The sequence below is a fragment of the Copadichromis virginalis genome, linkage group LG10 (genome assembly GCF_057382275.1).
Source record: "Copadichromis virginalis isolate Kocher_CV1m ecotype Utaka linkage group LG10, C_Virginalis_male_GT1.1, whole genome shotgun sequence".
NCBI lineage: Eukaryota > Metazoa > Chordata > Actinopteri > Cichliformes > Cichlidae > Copadichromis > Copadichromis virginalis.
The window spans coordinates 29,265,371-29,289,071 of record NC_140627.1 but is presented as its reverse complement, the minus strand read 5'-3'; the positions used below and the strand labels follow the sequence as shown (position 1 = coordinate 29,289,071).

At 39.3% G+C, this 23,701-nt stretch overlaps 1 protein-coding gene across 1 annotated transcript in view; it reads left to right on the top strand.

The window, feature by feature from the left end:
• doc2b (double C2-like domains, beta) overlaps window positions 1–23,701 on the top strand; it is a 183,954-nt gene that overhangs the window by 144,281 nt on the left and 15,972 nt on the right. Inside the window, exon 6 of the mRNA XM_085470987.1 lies at window positions 16,544–16,698. Coding sequence (XP_085327113.1) covers window positions 16,544–16,698 — 155 coding nt within the window. The remainder of the gene's footprint in view (window positions 1–16,543; window positions 16,699–23,701) is intronic.

The following is a 23,701-nucleotide window of genomic DNA, read 5'->3' as shown; positions in this document are numbered from 1 at the left end:
AAGGACATCACGTCTGACACTGTGGTCAGCAGCACAGGAGCACCACAGGGAACTGTGCTGTCCCCTCTTCTCTTCACCCTGTACACCTCTGACTTCTGCTACAACTCTGAATTATGCCACATTCAGAAGTTTGCAGATGACACGGCCATCATGGGGTGTATCTGGGATGATCAGGAAGAGGAGTACAGAAGTCTGGTGAGGAACTTTGTCGCATGGAGTCACACAAACCACCTGCAACTCAACACCTCAAAGACTAAGGAACTGGTTGTGGACTTCGGGAGGTCCAGAGAAGGTCCACTGCCGGTTCAGATAGAGGGGGAGGAGGTGGAGGTGGTCAACAAGTACAAGTACCTCGGGCTGTGGGTGGACAATAAACTGGACTGGTCATGCAACACAGAGCACCTGTATAAAAAAGCCCAAAGCCGACTGTACTTCCTCAGGAGGCTGAGGTCTTTTAACATCTGCAGGAAGCTCCTGAGGATGTTTTACCAGTCGGTGGTTGCTGGAGTACTTTTCTATGCTGTGGTGTGCTGGGGGAGCAGCACAGCAAAGAAGGACTCATCCAGGCTGGAGAAACTGATCAGGAGGGCTAGCTCTGTGGTCGGCATGAAGCTGGACACTCTGGTGACAGTGGCAGAGAAAAGGACATTAAAGAAACTGCTGGACATTATGAACAATGCTGGGCATCCTCTGCACACGGCCATAAACAATCAGAAGAGTCTGTTCAGTGACAGGTTGCTTCTCCCCAAGACAAGAACTAACAGACTTAAAAACTCCTTTGTCCCACACGCCATCAAACTGTTTAACTCCTCTCTGGAGGGGAGAGGGAGGGGAAACAGGAGGACAAAGGAGGGGGGAACAACTAAGCTGTAGTGCCTCTTCACCTCACTGTACAATACCTTGTGCAATACTTTTTGTAAATAGTCAACAGTGCAATAGACTCAATACTTGAAATGTGCAATTCACTTGTATTTTTATTTTTTATTCCTATTTATTCTATTTATCCCCTTCGTATATTTTATTTATATTTGTCTCTGTATTTATATATGTGTGTGTGTGTGTGTGTGTGTATATATATATATATACATAACAATTCTGTAACTGTAACTTTGGTCGTTGCTGTGCTTTTTGGAAGTCGAATTTCCCAGAGGAACCCACCCGAGGGATTAATAAAGTTCTATCTTATCTTATCTTATCTTATGAAAATGTATATTGTATTCATGAATATACATAGATTAGTGTGTAATTTCATCTTCCAACAAACTGATGCATTCTCATAAACTTAAAATGAATCTATTAAAAATACATAGGAGGAGATTTGTGGTTCATGTAAGCAGCCATGTTACTTCACCATATTTGAATACAGTGGTCGGAAAGGATACCTCCCTTCTGACTAGTAACGTTTTACGTGTCTGGCTAGAGACTGGCCAAATATATAATGTAGTACACCAAAGGCAGAAAAGAGAAGAAAAAAAAAGGTGTAGACATTCGAGTGCAGTGGAGGGACAACAAAGAAATTAAAATGCAAAGGAAAGAGACAACGCGATCATGATCTTAATAAAATGTGTCGACTTCCTCCTCCTCAAGTCTCGTGTAGTCAGTTACAGTCTGACAACATATGAGAGTTTATTCACCAAGCGTGAATAAACGCTTGGAGAAATCTTACACCCTTACTACAAATATAGTTTCACTAACAGCGGCTAACAGCAGCTAACAGTGGCTAAATAAAGTTGTTACTGTTTTACCTTCTTCAACAGAAAACTACTAAAATCTTTGTAAATACTATGATTTTGTAGTGTTTTTAAATTTCAGACATCTTCCCCTTAGAACTTAATTGCACAGTGTTAGAGATCAGTGGGTGACCTTAGTCACAAAGAATATATAAGTTTTTCCCCCAATCAGTTTAGTGAGTGTTTGCTGGAGGTTTGCAAACCATTTGTATACACATTTACAAATGACACTCAGACATGAAAACATGAAGAATTCTTAATTTAAAAGCTCTTACAACGCTATATTCAAGGCAGCACTTCATCTATTAGAATATAGAACCAATGAATATTTTGTACATGCTGACATAAAGACTGAGGAACACTTTGTATGTTTTGGTAATTTCAATGAGGCTGGACTGCTGTGCCTGCCAACATTGTGAGTTTGACCAATTGCCCATTTTCAATTTAATGGATGAGTCTCCAAGCCTGGACTCTGGATCTGCAATGAGCACTGGCACCAGGAGACGGCAAGAGGCCCTGAACAGTAGAAGCCAGCAGCCTAATCTGGCAATGAATCTTGGATCAGTGTCTCTGTACAATACATTTCTGTATTCCCTCAACTCAGTTGGACAATGAAAGGCTTAGCTGTAATAGAAGGCCTCAAATTTGTAGCTCACCCTGTTCCCACATTTTATGTAATTTCAAATTGTATTTTGTTTCATTATGTAAGCCCGTGTTTAAAAGCCGTTGATCTGTCTTTCCTGGAAACAGTTACTACGGCATCACGCCAAATGCTTGCTGAAAGCATTCAGCCACAAAAGAGTATGGCACATGTGGCTAAAGGGTGACAGTGTTAATAATGATGGATGTGATGGCCTGTACAACTTAGAACATGAAATACCTTACAGACCTTTATCTTTCCGTTCTCTCTGACAAGGTTTTCTCACATTTCTGACATCCAGGGGTTCTAACACTTCACTTCCACACCGATATGTTAGTGTTCTTAATGCTATATTTTACGCAAACTATATAGTTTTACATTCAAGGAGACATCTTTACAGTTGGTTGGAAACTTCAGTGAATTTTATCAATTTGTTATCTTCAATTTTTTTGGAATGATAAGTCAGAGGCTAGCCTGCCAGTTTGTTGTTAAAATGCATGAACCACAATGTTAGCTGTTTAATATTTAAAAACTCCAAACAGCTAATCATTCACTTACACAAGGCTCCAACTATCTGGCAACCGCAGGAAAATACGTGTATTCACCAATTTCTGAATAGTTCCTGAAAACTGTTGGCTGTCATTGGATGAAATCATTTGCAAACTGGATGCTGAACAAGAAAACCAGTCGAGATAGTTTGCATAGAAGATGGAGTCTGACTTGTCCGCAAACACTTGCTAGATATTAGTCGAGTTTGGAAAAAGTGAAACCTAAACCAAGGGAAGGGAGGAGCCTCTTCCCATATACTTGTACAATAATAAGTCTTTTTGCAACCTCAGCAGTCTGCCCCCGGTGGCCATTTCAAGAAAAACAGGTTTAAGATGCTCCTATGCTGGCTTCACTGTTTTGATCTGATGTCTGTGGCATTGTCTTGTTTTTGGGGGCAGCCTCTTGTGACGGTTCAGAGAGCTGCATTTTTTCTCCCTTGAGCTTTGGCTTCATTTGTTCGAGGCTGCTGCTTTTACCTCATTGAAATCTACTGCAGACATGGACATTTTTCAGCATTTCCAGCCAGACGTGGGAACTGAAGTTTGAATGAGGAGATAATCACATTAGTACAAGTACAAACGAGGCGCTTTGTGTTTTTTTTCCTTAAAGGCGAGAGAACCAGAGACTGAGAAGCCTAAATATTCCTCTTAAGCCTCTGAGCAACAATTTCTCTCACCTGTTTTTACCTCTGCTGTTACGGGCACAGCTTTATTTATCCTCTCTGCGTGGAATATGTGTGTGAATGCCAGTGCTCTGTATGCCTCAGCCGCTTCTCTTGCATCAGCACAATAGTTAGCGCCCCACTGTTTTCAGAGAGGTGTTGATCTAAGAGATCCTACCAGGACATTGGCAGGAGATGTATTTCAACCCAGCTTCCTGTTGCACACATTTAAAGCCTCAAATCCTGAACTACCCACTAGGGCTGGGCGATATATCGAGTTTTTTAAAAATATCGATATATTTTCATACGAGATATAAGATGTGGCAATATCGTTTATATCGATATAGCCTATGTTACGTTATAATTATACTTGTGGAGCCGCAGGTTTGCCTCTCTTTCGTCCACTTTTGTCTCTACGCAACGTTACTCGGCCTCGCCTCCCCCATAGCTTCACCTGCAGGCAATGACAAGATGAAAGCGGAAAATCTCCGTTAGCGAGTTACCGCGGATGGCCCCGTGCGTGGGGCTGGACGGCGTCAACGTGTTAGCGAGCTAACCGCGCTAACGACATGCAGCCCGGAGGGGCTGCACGGCCTAAAATCCTTTCATTTTCTCAAAACTCGACAGTGCGCCTTATGTATGAATTCTGGTTGTGCTTACTGACCGCGAACCGATTTTATGTGGTACACAGCGCTCAGCAATCTGTCAAAAAATGTTTTAATATGACTTTGCTAAGCTACGGAGCTGCACGGCTTGATGTCGGAGGATTACGGCTACCGGGGAGGAGCCTCGCGGAGTGATACGTACTGTGTGTGTGTATAAGGACCACAAATGGCACCTGTTCAGAGACGTGGTGCAGCTGTGAAATCTGTCTCTTTGTTATTATGCTCAGCGTCTATTAGTTTACATTTTGACTGCACAATTGTGAGCTTTTTGTTATGCACAAAAACAACATTGTTTTCTTTTATTTATGGACCATGATTATTTAATAAATGCTGATAATTTATTTTTGAGTAATTTCTTCATGTACATCTACGCTGTATGTAAATAAAAGTGCCCGTGTGACATCTGGGACACAGTGTGACTAAGAACTCTCTTTTTGTTCTTAACTTATGGCTTAAAAAAAAAAAAATCGAGATATATATCTTATATCGCCATCCAGCTAAAAAATATCGAGATATGAATTTTGGGTCATATCGCCCAGCCCTACTACCCACGCATTCTCTCAAAGAGATTCAGACGTGACCTGTGTCACAGACTAACACTGGTGTTCCTCTTAGCATGTCAGAATTTCTTTGTTGTATTGTTACCGTAAATAATACGAAAAGATGGAGGCTTGTGGGAAGGGGTTTCACTTTAAAGTGCATGGCTAAATTTTTGAATTGATTACTGGGAGAATAGTGTGAACCAGTCAAAGACACCCTCCCCTTTATCCTGGCATATGATCAGACATTTTTCTTGGTAATACCTCTGTTTCCCTGGTAACCCCTGAGGGGCTGTGTAATACCTGGGACCCAGTCAATACACTTGGAATATTATTGTGCTGGGTTGCTACCTACTGTATGCGCTGCTTTGTTGTCAGTCTTTGGAGAAAATAATGAAGCGAGCACAGAGTGAGACATATTTCACTGTATTATTTAGCACCGTGCCTGCTTTCATTCAGAGTGATGTGGAGATGGTCTCATCGGAGGTATCCGGTAATGCTGTGCATTAAATTCAATTAATGGACATCCTCTAGCCAATCATAATTGAGTTTTCCCTGAGGCAATGGTACATGTAGCTGGAAAATGTAAAGTAAACACCACTGCACGGTGGTGTGTTTGGTTATGTTAATTGATTTTATGTTTGAACAGATTAATAGAAAAAGGAAACGGGGATTCATAAAAGCTGCACGAGGAGTCACATCTTAGGAGACATCCATAAATTTTAGTTTGAAAAGCTTTTACTACATTTAGGCTTTGCATTCAAACCACTCCAGTGTATTAGGAACCCTAAAACCACTAAACCATATGCTGCTTTTAGTTTGAAAAATGAAAATTGAGCCAAAATGTTGCAGTTAGGATTTGCACATCCTTTGTGATTTCCTTCTTCTCCTGTGGGTGCTCCTTTCCTGCTGCTGTTCCCTTATTTGCTTCTAATCTGTTTCACACCTGCATGAGCACCTTACACATGCGTGTTACTATCAGAAAGAATTTTCACCCCATGGTTGATCCAAGCAAAGATACTCAAACCATTTTGCCATTGTTTTTCTTCTCTAGTATTTCATACAAAGATGGTATATAAAAGATGGATATTGTCATTGTGATGCCATCAGTTGGCTTGTAAAGTCCTGTTTAAGGGATTGTTTGACATTTTGAAAATTAAGTAACAGATTTATTCATCATATAGTGATTTTTGGGGTGTGTGAGATGAAAAGGAAAGAAAATAGTGCCAGCATCCTCCTCTGTCGCACCAACCCTCTGCAAATCCTCCTCACTACATCTATGAATATTCCCTGTGGGATTTCTCTTTTCTTCCTGCCTGGAAGACCCATCTACAACATCCTTTGTCCAATGTATCCACTATCCCTCCTGTGCACATGTACAAACTATTGCAGTCTTACCTAAGCGGTCCCTCTGAAACACTCTTATCTACCGTATTTTTCAGACTATAAGGCACACTTAAAATAAAATAGACAGTGCGCCTTATGTATGAATTCTGGTTGTGCTTATTGACCTTGAACCGATTGTACACGGCGCTCAAAAATCTGTCAAAATGTTTTAGTACAACTTTGGTAAGCTATGAAGCTGCACAGCTTGGTGGATTGTCGGAGCATTACAGCTAAGGAGTTAGAAGTTAGCAGGAAGTTAGCTCGCTAGTTTCTACCTAAACATGATATAGCATGTTCTGACTGAGAGATTTCTGAAAAATTAAACGTACAGCTCTGCTATCACTTCCAACATAAATGAAGACAGAAAACTAAACAGCAGTGACGTTTGTAGGGTTACTGAAGTTGGACTAGCTGGTATATAACGATGTTCTACGTGATCGCTAGTGACACAGCTATGTTAGGATAACATAAACACAGTGAAGCTGGAGGATGAACGCTAACTTTTTTCCACTTAATAAAAGTTAATGTGAGGGTTCCCGATGGTTACGGACAAATGCAATGGCACGGTAGGATGCTGCAAACGGACCAAACTTCAGTCGAGAGAACAACTGAGATAATCCATCCACAATACGAGGTTAGTCATTAACAGAGATGGGCAAACCTCCGCCTGCAATCCGGTTGTTCAGTGATGACGCGACGAATCCTACTTCCGGGTCTAAAGTAGTCTGCGTTTATTATGGCTTTTGTGTTGTTAACATGTTTAATGTTATGTATTTTCTTCTATTTGATCTCAAAAAGCTCCTAAAACAGTCAGTGATCACTGTTGACCTCCCTCGGCTTTTATTACCGCTAATCATTTATTTAAGCTCAGTTTTTAAAACCTTAGGATGTAACTACAGCCCAGCCCATGCAGCAGTATATGAATGACTAACCTCGTATTGTGGATGGATTATCTCAGTTGTTCTCCTTTTACAGCATCCTGCCATGCGATTACATTTGTTTCTGACCACCGAGAACACTCACGTTAACTTTTATCGAGTGGAAAAAAAGTTAGCTTGTTTATATTATGCTAACATACCTGTGTCGCTAGCGGTCACGTAGCACATCATTATATACCAGCTAGCCCAACTTCAGTAACCCTACAAACGTCACTGCTGTTTAGTTTTCTGTCTTCATTTATGCTGGAAGTGATAACAGAGCTGTACGTTTTAATTTGTTTCCAAAACCCCGCAGTCAGGACATGCTATATTGTATTTAGATAGAAGCTAGCGAGCTAACTCCCTGCTAACTTCTAACTGTTAAATGTCATAAATTCCGTTTTCATGGATGCCTGGATGTTAAACTCAATTGTTACACCTGGTAGAGCAGAACGCTGATTATTTTATTAAAGATGAAAGACTTTAGACAGTTTTTCAACTCTCAGTAATGCCATAGTGATCGTTTGATATATGGACCTGCAGCGGAGTTTAGACCCAGACACGGCTAGTGACGTCAGACTGAACAACCGGATACAGGTGAAAATAGAGCAACAGGACCGCTGAGTCTTTGACTTTATTTATTTTCTGCTGTGTTTTACTTGCATTTATTTGAAAGATTGAGTGTAAACACACAAAAAAAAATTATTTTATGTGCTGGAATGTGCAGAAAATAGGTTTAAATGTTAAACAAATTTCTTCCAGTCAGAGAATGTTGCATATAATTAAGTTTTTGCTTGATGCATAAAGTTAAAAGATTAAAACTGATAAAACAAGTTTTAAAAACAGACTTTTCCATTTGATTAAATTTTGTATGATGGATTATGTAGAAAAAGTAGAATTGGGCTGAAAGATCTATCGCTTTATCACCTCTTCAGGTTGTAAATCGTGTCTTTAAAAAGTAACTAGGTAATTAATTATTTTTGAAAATAACTAATTAGTAAAGTAACGGGATTACTTTTTTGGTGAAGTAATCAGTAATTAGTTACTGATAGTTACTTTCAAGTAACTTGACCAACACTGGTCATTAATATACTGCAACAACATGGGAATAGGAAGTGGAGGACGCAAGAATGAGTTGAGTAAAGTTTGTTTATCTGACTGTTTGGTTTCACTTAATATGCCTTATAATCTGGTGCACCTTATGGACCGAAAAATACTGTCATTTTATCCATTGTGGTCACTCTCGCAGTGAATGCAGTTTACTTGCTACTTTCTTGGTATGGATTATTTATATGCTGGCATAAAAAAGAGCTGTTAGCAAAGGGCTGGTGTTCAGGCTAAATGAATGATCTGTGAGTGTGAAACTGAAAAGAAGACAGTGAGTGCTGTAAAAATGTCAGTGCTTGTCAGGCATGCTGGGCTTGTTACTATCCAGGCAGAGGTTTTTGCTTCCTCCCTCGCTACTGTATGTGTCTCGACGCTCTTGGTTTGTCGTGGATTCCTAAAGTGCGCTCTGTTAAAGGATACAGGCAGACGGAAACTACAAAATCACAACTGGACAAAATGGATTTGAGAGTAAGCTGAAGTGGCAACTGAAACATGTTGGCACGCTAGATGAGTTGAATGTCGTCACCAGTCCAGTGAGACGTCTTGTAAAAGTCATGTGTGATTCATGTGGGGAGAGTCAGCTCCTTGGAGATATCTGATTAGTATCCTGCTGTGGATACTGCTAGACAGATTGTTGAGCCCTGTCTCCTACACACAGTACAAGAGTGTGTGGTGGAGGCAGCAGTCTGCGTCTGCAGAGCTGTTTCTTTATGCCAGTTTTGCTCTTCATTTAAATATTGTTTTCTGATTATTGTGGGAGTTTTGGGGGTGTTGGCAGCAAAGATCATAGATTGCACAGCTTGTGAGGGCACTTTCTTTTGGATTATTTTTTGGGCATTTCTGCCATTATTTGATGGTGAAAATAGACAGGAAAGTGGTGAGAAACAAAAGAGTGCCACGTGTCAGACTCAAATCTGGGCTGCTGTCTCCAAGTGGGCAGCTATGTGGATACGTATCTATATACATGTATCCTTCAGGCTCAAGTCCTCTACCCAAGGCCTGGGAGCTTGAGGGTCCTCTGCAGTGTCTTTGCTGTTCCTTGGACTTCTCTCTTCTGGACACAGATCTTGGATCATGTTCCTGGGATGTGCAGAAGCCACTGTTTCCTGTTTCCTTCACCTTCCACATCTTCTCGAGCTCTTCTCTCAGCCCTTGGTATTTCTCCAGCTTTTCATCTCTTCTTTCTCATGTTGCTATCACTTGGTATATCACTGCACCTGTCTCCTTCTGCTTGTCCACCACTACTATGTCGGTTGGTTAGCCTTGACCAGTTTGTCTGTCTGTCTAGAAGTCCCACGGGATTTTAGCTCTTAGGATTTTGCCTGGTGTGGTAGACCCCAGCTTTTATTCATCTTGTGTTCAGAGCTTGTTACTGTCAATGTTGACAATGTTGCAATGTTTTTAGGTATATTTTTGTGTTTTTACATCAACAACTTGCCAGTGGTACTGGTCATTGTCTCTAAGATTTTTGGGGGGGTTCTTGCCACTTGGAGGCAGAAAAAAGAAGTTGTGATAATGCATTTCTACCCTGTGGCATCAAATAATGCTGTTCTGCCAGATAGTGCTTGCAACTCACTATGGTGTGCAAGGGTTCTTTGATGCACCAGCTGCAGCAACGCTGGGCGCTGAGAGATCACAGCCCCGAGCTACAAAATCTCCATTAGTGAGTTGGCTAGGTGACGGATGGGTGGGTTGTTTATTAGCCACAAGAAAGTGGACTGCATCCCGTTTGGAGCTTTGTCTTTTGCTTTGTTTGTTTGTTGGGAGTGACAGACCTGGCTCACTGCTGCTTAAACGTGATGCATCCAGGCACTGGTGCCAAATTATACCATGTCCTTTTCTGTGAGACACCAGCAGCATTGAAAATGCACACAATAGGGACATGTGATCATATTTTAAGCTGATATCTTGACTTGTTGGCAAACAGGTGCTTATTTATACATCCAGCTGCTTCAGAGCTCATTGTCATTCATTTACAGTCATGGTTCTGGCCACCTGTGAACTCCTGAAGGACATTTATGGCTGGTTATCTGATAAACATGCATTTTATTCACCTGCTTGTTGATGTATCTGAAAAATGCAGAAAAATGTCCATTCAACTGAAACCAGTAATATTTAAAAGTTGTGAAAATTTTCAGAACATATGCAAACTTTTTTTTAATTATTTGGCAAATCGAGTTAGAAAGAAAAAAAAGTTTTCTTTTGACATATTGACAGCAACTTTCAGTCAAAGTAACAGGGACTGTAGTTGTTGTCTTGTACATAGTTTTCATAATATATCTATGTACCATGTACACTCTGTCTCTATTACTCCATTTACAAGTATGTGAGAAATAACTAATAATAATAATAAACTTTATTTATAAAGCACACTTATAAACCAAGGGTATGCCAAGGTGCTTAACAAGTAAGAGAGAGAATAGGAGGAGGATAATAGAAATGGGACCAAAGCAAGTACTAAGTATGCAAGCAGGTAGCTGTCACTGATACATAGGAAAGCAACAGGTACAGAGCAAACAAGAATTTAAATGAGCATAAAAACTAGTCCAAAAAATGCTATGACCAAAATTAAAGGACATTTTGCTACTGCACATACATTAAAGTGGTTTGCCTGGTTCTTAAATATTATGGGTTTTATACGGTGGCCCTGAGAGGTCAAACGCACTGCAAATTAAGGTCACACACAAAAAAATTAAAACAAATTGCTGAAAACCAACAGAAGTTGGAAAAATCTCCCAAAAGCTCACAAAATATAAAATAAATATAGCTCACATAACACAGCTGAAGTGATTTAGGGGAGATAATGTCTTTTCCAAATCATCTTAAAATGTCTGTGATTTAAATTATGTTCCTGACCAAGTCAGGCCCACAAGTGATTAATTATGAAATTCACTGTGACTTCAACAAGAGAATCACTGATTTAAGTCGGCTGTTACAGTGAGGGGAAGAGAAAACCACATGAACTAGCTTACATCTAAAAGCTGATGCTTTTTATCTCCTGCTGGGGGTGGTCGACACACAATCCAAATTCCGGCAACTTTCCTCCCCGTCTAACGTAAACTGAGATGTGGATGTTTTGATGGGTGTGTTTTTTTTTACTATTTGTTTATTGTATAGCTTGCGTTTTACCTTGTATTTGTTGCATTTCTGAGATGTTTTGAGTTTGTTGCCCTTGTGTAAGAGATTTGATCTCAGTGGGACTTCCTTCCTTGCTCACAGTAAATCGTTCCCCCACTGGCGCTCCAAGGCAGTGACGGCAGATCCAGACACAATCAAACCACACAGCTATATCAGCGTTATCAGTTATTTTCTACAACATATAAAACTTAGCACCTGAAAAGTAAATGAGTCAATGTACTGTACTATGTTATTGCAGTAAAATCAAGGTTTTTCAGTTTGACTTCACAGTTTAGCTGTAGCATCCAGTCTGTCAGAGATGAGAGAAGGAAATGAGACAGAAAATCTAATGAATATTAATTTGAAATGGCACAAACAGTTTTCAGTGGTCCAGGCACTTTCAAGTAGCTCTCGATTAGCTTAAAGTTCTTTAGACTCATTTGCTTTTGCTATGTTGATATGAGTGGCTTTATCCTGTGTGTGTGGTTAAAAATAAGTGCTGAGGTAAAGGGAAAAAATGATGAATTACTCACATAATCAGCAGCTGTGGAGGAGTTGCTGGTAAATTGCATTTCTAAGTCACTGGACATGGAAAAAAAGCTCTTTCGGCTTCTGAACTGCCTTTCTGTCATTTTCATACACTCAAGTATTTTTTTCTTTCTAGATAACAAGAAGTGCTCTGTGGGCCAACACAAACTTGTATAGTAGAAGAAAAGTACATTCATAAGATTGTCGTGAATAACTGGTAGTTGTACAGGTCTGTTTTACCAATAACTTAACTAACAAGCACTGATGTAATAGGTTGACTCATACTGTAGTAAATCAGGCTGTTTTTTTTTTTTCTTTTCCATTGTAGTCTCAGGACAAAGTGTGTCTACTTTGCTGGGTCTTTTTCCTCTTTTACTCCCCATATTCCATGGAGTTCCACAGGGTTCCAAATTAGTTCCCTTTTAATTGTAGATACCTTTACATTCCTACCTTTGAAGTTGTTCAGTCCCATTTAAACCAAGTTAATGTTAAATACAATCAACTCAAAATTGCTGCTTTTTAAAAACAGACAACACATAGCTGCTCTTTGTTTTGTTTTGTCTTTTGCAACAAAGCACCACATCAAAGTACTGTATTCTCAGCATCCATCTAAGGATGAAGAACTGAGTGAAAGAAACTGCAATCATGGGGAGATAGGCAAGTAGATTAATTCAGTGTGGAATTTACCGAAATCAGGATGTAATCTTTGAGGTCAGTAAGAAGTAGAGGTTGGTGGAGTTTGTTTAAAAGATTGCAGGTAAAAGTAAACATTGTATGAGAGCAATGTTTACATTATATGGAAAATATGCATTGCATAAGTTTATCTATTTGCATTGTTGCAAGCATAATGTTAAGGCCATATTTTAATCATGCAGAAATTATCTTTAATCTTCAGAAGCTGCAGATATTTTTTTTAAATATTTAAAAAAAAAATCATTATGAGAATATTTTATCAAGGACAAAACAGATCATTACAGCTGATATGATCACTGATATTCCAAAGTTTATACTTCAACAGAGTTTTTTTGTTTATTTGTTTGTTTCATTCCCTCCTCAATCGAGGAGTGTGGTTCTTTACGATTAACCCGCTTTCAGGCTGCCATTGAGGCCTCTAAATGGCAGAGCAACTGTAAGCACCTTGAAGCAACTGCAGTTGTGATTTTGTGTTATATAAATAAAACTCAGTTGGACTGAAGTAGTGCAAAAAGAACACGAAACGGCAAGGATGTTTTATAAGACGAGGATTTGTGATGACATTTTGGTATCTGTAAGGCTTCCCTTTTGTTGTTAAAGTGAACTTGTGTTCCCTACTGATTTATTTGATCACGTAAAACCAGGGAGATCAAGAATCTCTTGAAACCGAGCTCCTAGATGAGACTTGTAGACAAATGTACTGCTGTAGGATGCTCATATTATATTGGCCTAGAGTTTCACTCTGAGCCGTTTCATACCACTCTACATGATCAGTTTCATGGAATGTTTTCTGTCATTGGATCTGTATGATGTCACAGGGGATAGATTTTAACAGGTCTTTGGTTCAAATCTTGTATTTATGAGGGGCAACCAATCAGAAGAAAACTGGCTTAAAAAAAGCTAAAATCAAGTGTTTCAGTCAGAGGATGAAGTGAGGGGCTGTTTCTGTAAATAAGGATTATTTTTGAACAGTGAAGCATGCAAAGCTACTGCAGGAGTCCAAGAATACAATATGGAACTAGCAAAGAGTATAATAAATCCAATCTCCCTTCTAGGAAAATTTGTGAAGTTATTTTCATTGGATTATTGGATCACACTGAAACTTAAAAAAACACAGGAAAAAAGAAAAATGCTGCAAAAAGCACCGAAAATACAACTGAAGTTGAATAAAATACAATAGAAATAGAACATAAGAACATTTGCTCACTGATGCTGGTCAGTCACCTTATTGTGTCCCCAGAAACACTTTTGTTTTGATTTACGTTGTGGTTTATTCAACTTATGTGGTGTTTTGTGTGCTTTTGCAACATTTTTTTAATTCGCTGGCGTTTTCTTTCCGTTTGACCTCTAAGGGCCACGGAGTAAATGAATAAATGAATGTTAAAAAATATGTGTTTAATTTTGTGCACAATGTGCTAACAATGTGGGTAGATCTAGAAAATTAGAAGTATAGAGATAAGGTTATTCAGACAACATTTTTTTTCTTTTGTTTATAAAAAAATGTTTTATTTAAAACAAATGTATATACACACATACACAAATCCATCCAAAACCATTCAAGAAGCCTGTTTTTTTTAATGCTGTAATGTTATTTTTGTGCCAAGAAAGCTACATATTGTGTTGCTTTCTCCCAGGATGGAGGGAGAATTGGAAAATTCCTGGACTTTTAAGCACAGTGGGAAGAAATTGTGGAGAAGCTTGTTTCCTATTTCAAAATACTTGATTTACACAATGAGAAAGTGGAGCTGTGTATCAGCAGCTTGCAGAACCCATCGTGAGCCTCCTGCCTTCACTTGGTAGCCAGCCACGCGGTGAGAACGTTTCAGTGGCTAGGATGTGGTCTCTTTAGTTTCTCTGTCCTATTTTGCTACTGTTCCTGAGGCATGTCATCACATTTTGACTGCACCTTATGATCATTTAACAAGCTATCAAGTTGTGTACTGTGCATGATTATGATTGATGCAGTTGCAATGGTGTCAGTATGACTGATGCTATCCAGCAGCCTAAGAATGAGACTTCCTGTTTAAAAAGAGAATTTGTTTATATAGAAATCTGTGGTAGGGGGGGGGAGTGAGGTGCCGCGTTTGGAGACACTTTTAACATCATGTGTCAGTTCCGATGTTTTTCTTGTCTCGAGGAACATGGTAAATTAATTTTGATGAGGCCATTAACTCATCATCTACAACGGAGATGGGATCAATCAGCCAATCAGTGTTTGGCTGATTTTTAATGCACGTACTTGTCTAGACAGCTACGACTGTAGGTGCTGGAAACTTTACAGGTTACATATGAACAGAAATGTCCTGGCAAAGACAGAAGCCGAGCTACAAAGACCCAGAGCAAACCAAGAATAGACTAAGGTAAAATTAAAAGAAGGTAAAAAAAAGAAAGACCTGTCCTCCCACTCCTTCACTGGATCCTGATGAGGTAATGTTTTACTGCTTTTATATAAGCAGCTGTGCAGCAAAGGTTCAACATCCCTGAGAATTCAAGTACATAACATGGGAAAGCAGTACGTGTGTAATCAATGGGGGGCTGCAAGTATTTTACCAAGACATAAAAGGAAAGACACCCATGTGACATTTCTTAGTAGGACTCGGACAGATTTTGAAGACTTGAGTGTAGGTGGATGATTGTAGTGGCAATGAGAGAGGCAAAGGCCAAGACATCTAATTTCTTTTTAATAAATTCTGGGTAATTCAGGGACCCTTCAAAATAACAAACGAGCAATATGCAGTCTCTGTGCCAAGGACATGGCATGGTTACAAAGATGTTCCTCCAAAATCCTGGAAGTTTCTAGCTTAAGCAAAAGGTATGGGTCAGATGAGATGGGGTTTAATCACATCTTTCACTGCATTTCGGCTTATGTAAGTGAAAATGTTTCAATTTTAGAAAGCGGAGGCGGACACAAGAAGAGAGATGGTTAGCCTGTGAGTTCCCTTTTTTCCAGCAGAAGACCTTAAATCAACTTATATCAAACTGCATTCCCAGTTTGATTTAAGTCATGGAGTAAGGAGAATTTTAAGGATTAAGTTATATTGTTTAGATCCGGGAATCCGTCTAGCAAAGACTTAAATCCAGCTCACTGGATGGCTTTGGAAAATGTAAATGAGGGCATAAATTTTAGACTTCTAACTGTATTTTCATAAGTTTTACTGCTTTTCCTACTGATAAAGACATTGCCCACTACCATTCATACCACACCTAATAAGTAATAGATAAACAAATAAATGACAGAAACGACTATAGAAATGTAGCTTTTACACAGTGGATCCAAACAGGAAAAAGTTTTGTACAAATTATCAAAAACTCTGTTTTATAACTACAGGACAGTCTAAACCAGCGGTCCTCGACCTTTTTTGCGCCATGGACTGGTTACAATATTTTCATGGACAGGCCTTTAAGTTGTCGTGGATAAATACAACAAAATAAAACCAGTACCGGTACCAAAAAAAAGAAGATTTACTCATAACACACAAAAAAAGACCCAGGGAAAACGAGTTAATGATAACAACGCTAAACAAATAATGATAAAACCCCTGAAACATAAACCATAAACGACTCACGGACTGGTACCGGCCCGTGGCCCGGGAATTGGGGACCGCTGGTCTAAACAATCAGCTACTAGAACTTTAATTCATTCATTTCTTACTATTTAAACCCAAGAGGTTTCTTTCATTTGCTATCGCTGCATCTCTTTTAATGTAGAAAAAGTGAGACATATTGTTGAAACTGCACTTTTTCTACATTATGATATTGCAGAGATTACATGTGTAGTTAAACTTCTGACCTAGAGGTGACAGAAAAAGTTCATCCAAGCCTGATAAAAATAAAAGACTCTATGTTAAAGATGTTTGTGGTCACACCGCCATCATCCTTTTGTTGTGAGTCGCTTGACTTTCTTCAATAATTGCGTTTGATTTTTGGCCAAGGCGCTTGTTGGCATAACTGTCAGTCTTTTGAAAGCTCAGCTGGTTTTGAATCCTAAATCTTCTCATTTCCACCCTGCAGGTCAAGACGGAAGACAAGTCTCTGGAGGAACGTGGACGAATCATGATTTCTCTGAAGTACAACACCCAGAAATCTTGCCTGGTAGTGGGCATCATACGCTGTGCTCACCTTGCCGCCATGGATGCCAACGGCTTCTCCGACCCCTACGTCAAAACGTCAGTATGCAAACACTGGCAGGCACATCCAAAAAGAAACTGGGGCTGTTTTACCATCTCCAGGGAGCAGATTTAATAAGGTTAAAAACCCCAATTAAGCAAAAAGGATAATAAGGGATTTACTTTGATAGTTTTGGCAGTCATTATCTATCAGTAGTAATTTTATTTTCATTTTATTCACCCCTGAGATCTGCACCAACCTCTGACGAGGGAGCAATCATAGAACCAGACAGGTGCTCCAGATTAACTTATTTGGAAAAGGGAAGAAAAGCAAACGTGTTTTTACCACGAGCGTGATGCTGCAGTTTGTTGTACTGTACTTAATATAACTTCATACACAGCCATGTTTACACACCTTTGAAAGCACTCACTTTCAGGTCTACCTCTCCGTGCTTAGATAACAAGGACAGAAGTGTTTGCTACAACCTGTCAGATGATCTTCTGTTTCTCGACTTGCCAGATTTCAGTGTATCTCTGGTGACTGCAGTGGGCACTGTTGTGAGGAACAAGAATTTATACAGTCATGTACAGAAGTTTGAGGAATTAAAACTGTCTAAGCTTGATAATCAGTTTAATCAGAGCAGAGGAAATAGAAAAGAACATACACTACTCTCACTTTTTAGTCAGAGTATAGCATCAATCAAGTCAATTAAACCTGTGGGATATTGATCTGGTCAAAGTAGCAGAGGAGGTTGTTAATCAGTTTCGGCTGCTTTGATGTTAATGAAATAAACAACAGGTGCACTGGAGGGGCAACAATGAGACAACCCCTAAAACAGGAATGGCTTTACAGGTGGGGGCCGCTGACATTTTTATCCTCCTGATTCTTTCTGACTGAAGAACACAAGCATGGAGGAGATACCAGGAAACAGGCAGTTACTCTGGGATAGATGTTCAGGGCTGTAGAAGGCCCTTATCCCATCAGGAGGACTGGGTTATGAGGAGCAGGATGAGTGCTGTTGGAGTCCTACCAAATAACCTCCAGCAGGCCAGTGATGTGAATGTCTCCGACCAGACAATCAGAAACAGACTTCATGAGAGTGGTATGAGGGCCCAGCGTCCTGTAGTGAGCCCTCTGCTCACCCCCGGCCTGATTGGCATAGAACGCTAGAACTGGCAGGTCCATCACTGGTACCCTGTGCTTTTAACAGATAAGAGGAGGGTCACCATGAGCACGTGTGACAGATGTGAAGCGGTCTGGAGAAGGTTATGCTGTAATGTTGTTCAGTATGACCTCTTTAGGCGTATTCTCAGACATCATGCTAGTGCAGTGGTTCCTGGGTTCCTCTTAGAGGACAACAATATCCCTCATGTCCAAGATTTTGCACGCAGTTGCTGGAGGAAGAAGGAATGGATACTATTATCCAGTCCATATTAGTATAGATAATCCAGCATGATTTATTTTCCCATTAAGATCAGATTGTGTTCTCAAAATATTCCTTTAATTTTTGGGAGCATGAGCATCTTAGATGACTTGATAACATTTCTATGTGGATTTTTGGTGGCTCTATGTTGTCTTTCAAGAAAAGTTTTGTAGGACTGAGTCAGAAAACAGGCACAATGGGTGACCTTCTATTGCTTCTCTGCAAGGTTTTAGCAACAGATTGAAAGCATTTTTTGTAGTACAGCACAGAAACATCAGTAGGATATGGTTGTGGTGCAGACATATATAATAACCAGGTGAGACACGACTTTTCCATGTTTTTCTCCCAGTTAAGCACAACAGATCGAGTAAGTCATCGTGGCTGAGGACCTGTGATTTAGTGAGAATAATCCTTTAATTGTCCCACAAGGGGAAATCTGGGTGTAACAGCAGCAAGAAAGACACATATACAACAAACAGTACACAAGACACAGAACAGAAACATACACAATTACATATTTACATCAAAGACAAAGTGGTTTCCAGCATGAACCAACCTTTTGGCTGCAAACTTCTTTTACTAGCACTTTATATTACTGCTTGCTAATAATGTGGCAGTAGGAAAAGCAGTACCATGTAATTATCAAACTTTACTGCTGGAGCTTATAGTCAGATAATTCAAATGCCCACAACAAAGTACATATAAAGTAAAAACATTAAAAATGCAGACAAAGGCAAAAGAGAATTGTAATAGTTTAGTAACAATATGATTACTTGTTAATAACAGGTTGAAAATATGTAAATATGATATCAGTAATGATGTTATAATGCAGAAATAAGTGCTAATAGATGATTTTGAAGGTTATCACACAGAAAATACAACAAGGTGAGCAATCACAGCAAAACAAAGTTAGCTTAAGCGAGGATGAATTTTAGCATTTCCCCCATTATTAGTGTCATTTTTTTAAAATCTAAATATATGACGATATAATTTGAATTCATTCAGCATGAAGAAGAGTGTCATTAACCCTACACTGCAAAAATGATTTTCAAGAAAGTTAAAAAAACCTTGTTTATGGACGTGTTTTCTCTTTTTTGTCTAAAAACAAAACATATTCTTAACAAGAAAATTAAGCTCATTCTAGGAAAATAACTTTTTCATAATAAGATATTTCAGCTCATCTTGAGCTTTATTTACCAGTTACAGGGTACACTGCAAAAGGGCTCTACTTGAAATAAGCCAGATACTCTGAAAACTGACAAAACGTTCTTGTTTTGAGAACAACATCTGCCAATGGGGTAAACAAAAGTTGATTGGCTAGAATCCTTAAAGCTCGCAAATGAATCTCTTCCTTAAATCCTTAATTATTACGTAAGTGGAAGAGTTCAAATTTAGATTTTGAACCAGAACAGAACCAATTCTGCATTAGTGGAAATGCCTTATCGTAAAAGTTTTGCCTTTATGTATAATTTATATGAACTGATTTCATGATTTTGACTTTCAGGCTTTTGGGTCATCAAACCATAACTTCCACGCTTTCTTGTTTATGAAGTTTATGCACCTGACTCTTGATGATGAGCGTCCATAATATCAATGCTTTTGTGTGATAAATAGAGATCTAACCTGAACATTACTGTATGTGATCACAAATCACATATATTCTGTAGGGAGACACAAATTGCCTATTAAAAATAAAATATTATTAGTAGTAATAGTAGTAAAAGTAGAAATAGTAAGTGAAAAATCACACAATGCCAATCAATCCAAATCATAACTATAGTTCCGATAAATCAACTGAAGAAGGTTTTATTTTGTCTCCATAGCTGACCAAACGCTTTAAACTTCACCTCAGGACATTTCTGTGTTTTTGTAAATGTAATCCTCGTGTTATAAATGGTCATCAAAGCACTTCTGTTTCTTATCAGAAAATATATTTCCATCCTTTTTCTTGTTACATTAGCAGACTGCTCTTGCTGTTGCAGGTTGAAATGCCATGTTCACAGTGATTTGCTTATTTTGTACCGCTTTCGTAACAAAAACCCAGCAGGGAACCCACTCACGCCATTTATCTCCTCCTCGATTTAGGCCAGTGCAACAGGAAATCAAACACCCAGGCTTTGTTATAAAAGTGGATTCATTAAATGTTTGGGCAAAGTCATTTTTATGAAAAAATTTAAGCTAACATAGGAAAATAAACACTGCTGGAATGGCACAATAATAACCCATGCAACTATTTTATTGTTAAAGCAGGAACAACTATGAGTCACATTTGAACCATTTTCCTGAATTACCTCACAATTTCATAGTAATGTATTGTGCCTTCATTGACTCATGCAGTAATTTATTCTACAATCTGTTATTGAGTAATTGAATTTTGAATCATGCGTCTGCGCATGAAATTGCAGGAAAGAGAAAATTAAACCATTCACTGACAATCACGATGTTTACACTTTAAATTACATCGACCGATCTGTGTCACTCTTAAAGGCCTTAAAATAAGACAAAATATGATGTAGGCGCCAAAAATACTATAATTAATTTTTTTCCATATACACTCACTCTGCCACATTTTTAAAGTTACACCTTACTAGTAACAGGTTGGACCCTCTTTGCTTTCAGAACTGCATTAATTATTCATGGCACAGATTCAGCAGCATGTTGACATTACATCATCGAGCAGTTGCTGCATATTTGTCGACTGCACATCCATGATGTGAATCTCCCATTCCACCACATCCCAATGTTGCTCTATTGGATTGAGGTGTAGTTACTGTTAAGTCCTTTTGAGTGCACCGAACTCGTTTTCTATTCAATTCAATTTTATTTTATTTATATGGTACAAAATGACTTTAGTCGCTGCAGTTGGCTTTTATAATGTAAACTAGATACCATGAGTTATAAGGGGATGGACATAGTAAGCAACAATATTCAGGTAGGCACACAAAGCCAAGAAAACAATTACACCACCACCAGCAGCCTGAACTGCCTGACCCACCGTCTGAAGTTTCATCAGGCCAGGCAGTGTTTGTCCAATCTTCTGTTTCCTGAGCTCGTGTGAATTGTAGCCTCAGTTTCCTGTTCTTTGCTCATAGGAATGGAACCTGGTATTCTGTAGTAGAGCAGGGCGATATGACCAAAAATATCTATCACGATATACATTAGAAAATTTGCGATAACGATATAACTGACGATATAATTGACACTAGACAAAATACTTTACAACTCCTCAACTTTATTAGTGCAAAAAAACCCAAAAACATCAATGTATTTTGCACTTACACAAGCAGCTTTTTAAGTGCATTAAAGTTATATAACAAATTTGCAGTGCAAATGCAATTCCTTGCTGACAGTTTAACCAAAAGGCATTTCCAGTGGAAATTGGCCGACATATCATCAGCATAACCATGTATAATATCCACAAAACCTAAAAAGAGGTTATACACACACACACAATACGGTAATATTATGTTGAAGTGCAGTACGTATCACTCCGCGAGGCTCCTGCCTACAATAGCCGTAAAGCTCCGACAATCCATCAAGCGGTGCGGCTTCGTAGCTTAGCAAAGTCATACTGAAACATTTGACAGATTTTCCAGCGCCGTATACGACATAAAATCGTTTCAAGGTCAGTAAACACAACCAGAATTCATACATAAGGCACACAGGATTATAAGGGGCACTGTCGAAGTGTGCCATATTTTCCAAAAAACACGGTAATAACGACGGCCCGCTAGCATGCTCTACCAAAAATAGTGCTTTGTTGTGTATCTGACGGACGAAAGCCAAACCAGTTCCACACCAGTGAAGTTGCAGCATTTTTACAAACCAGTTCTGGTTCATCCGTTTCATTCAACGATCCACTTTCGCTCTTCTCATTCTGCGTCGCAGCCATGTGCGTATGTAAACAAAGGCACTGCGCATGCGCGTTTTACCCATATTCTATCGCAATATTTCATTTTCTTATCATTGCCCAACATTACACCGGTTTACCGTGAACAGTATGATATAGCCCAGCCCTACTCTGTAGTCCGATCTGTATCAGTCTGTTCACTCTCCTATGACATCATCAAGGCATTTATCTCCAGAAAACTGCTACAAACTGGCTATTTTCTGTTTCTGAGCACTTTTTGTGAACCCTACACATGTTCAGAGCCACTTAAATCATCTTCCTTCCCCATTCAGTTCAAACTCCAGCAGGTTCTCTTGTACATGCCTACACGCCTAAATGCACTGAGTTGATGCCATGTGATTGGCTCATTATTATTTGCACTAATGAGCAGTTGAACAATAGCCAGTAATAGGTTTACTGACTAATGCATTAGCTGGTGAGTGTATATGATGTTGCAATGGTGGATGCTCATATTAAGCATGGCCAAAATTCCAAACAATGGCAACCTGAGGAGCGAGCAGTTCTCTTTCAAACTCCTGATGCTCACATTAATGCTGTTCTCCATTGTTATGTGGCACATTTTAAAGGTGCTGAAATGGATTAGCTGGCTGGCAGTGCTGATGTTACACTACCTGTGCCATCCACAGGCTACAATTCGAAGGACAATCCTGTTTATCACACAAACATTTCCCAAGTCTTTCATCTGGCTGAGCAATGAAAGTGCAATTAATTTCCGACTCTGCTGTGCACACCTCGAGAACAAAAGCGCGACTCCTTTCAGTGGAGAGGGACCGGCAACAATTTTCCAACCGTCAGAGGACGGATAAAAATCTTCCCCAAGCTTGAAGGACACCGAGGCTGATAATAGATTTACTGACTGATTCACGTGAAGGAGAATAAAGAAAATGTATAATCTGACACATAAACGGCGCCACAGGATTTCTCTGTCGCTACCTGATTTCTTCTAAGTGTCTATCTGAAGGATCAAGTCACAGCTGTCAATGAACGTTAAGCCATTTGCTCTAATGTGCTGGTAATGTCGGGGATATTCGGAAATTGCGCGAAAGTAGAATTCAGACACGCATTAGTCAACAAGGTAGTGGAGTACTTTACACTCTTTAATGGCCATTCAGTCAATGACAAGTACATTTCATCGGCTTTGAAGTAAAGAGTAGTATATTTTAAAACTCATAGGCATAGTTGTACTCTACAATCATGGCATACGCACACAGGGAAATATTTAAAGTCATCATATTGCAGAATTGCTTTGTTTGCATCATAACTTTCACCCTTAGATTTTTTTTTTTGCCAGGGGGTCAGTAATCCCATTACGTGATAACGATTAGGTTCGCCGCAGTGTCCTCATCAACAATTTCAGCTTCCACTCCCTCTGGGGTACACTTGTGAGGAATAACCCACTTAGCCTCCCTTTAAGTCTCTTTGTTACCTTGGGAAATTGAAGTCTGTGAGGGTCCAATGGGCACATAACAGAAGAGAGGGATGTGATGAGGTACTGTAATTGCAATGAAATATACCACATCAGAATGAGCAATACCACCCAAAAACTGTTCTTGGCCAAAAGCACAGAGGTGCTAAACAACATGCACTATGCTGGTTTTGAGATAAGTACAAGTTGCCTTGTGCATCATTTATGAAAACAGAACAGAAGCAAAGGTCTAACCTTCACTCGCGCGCACACACACACACACACACACACACACACACACACACACACACACACACACACACA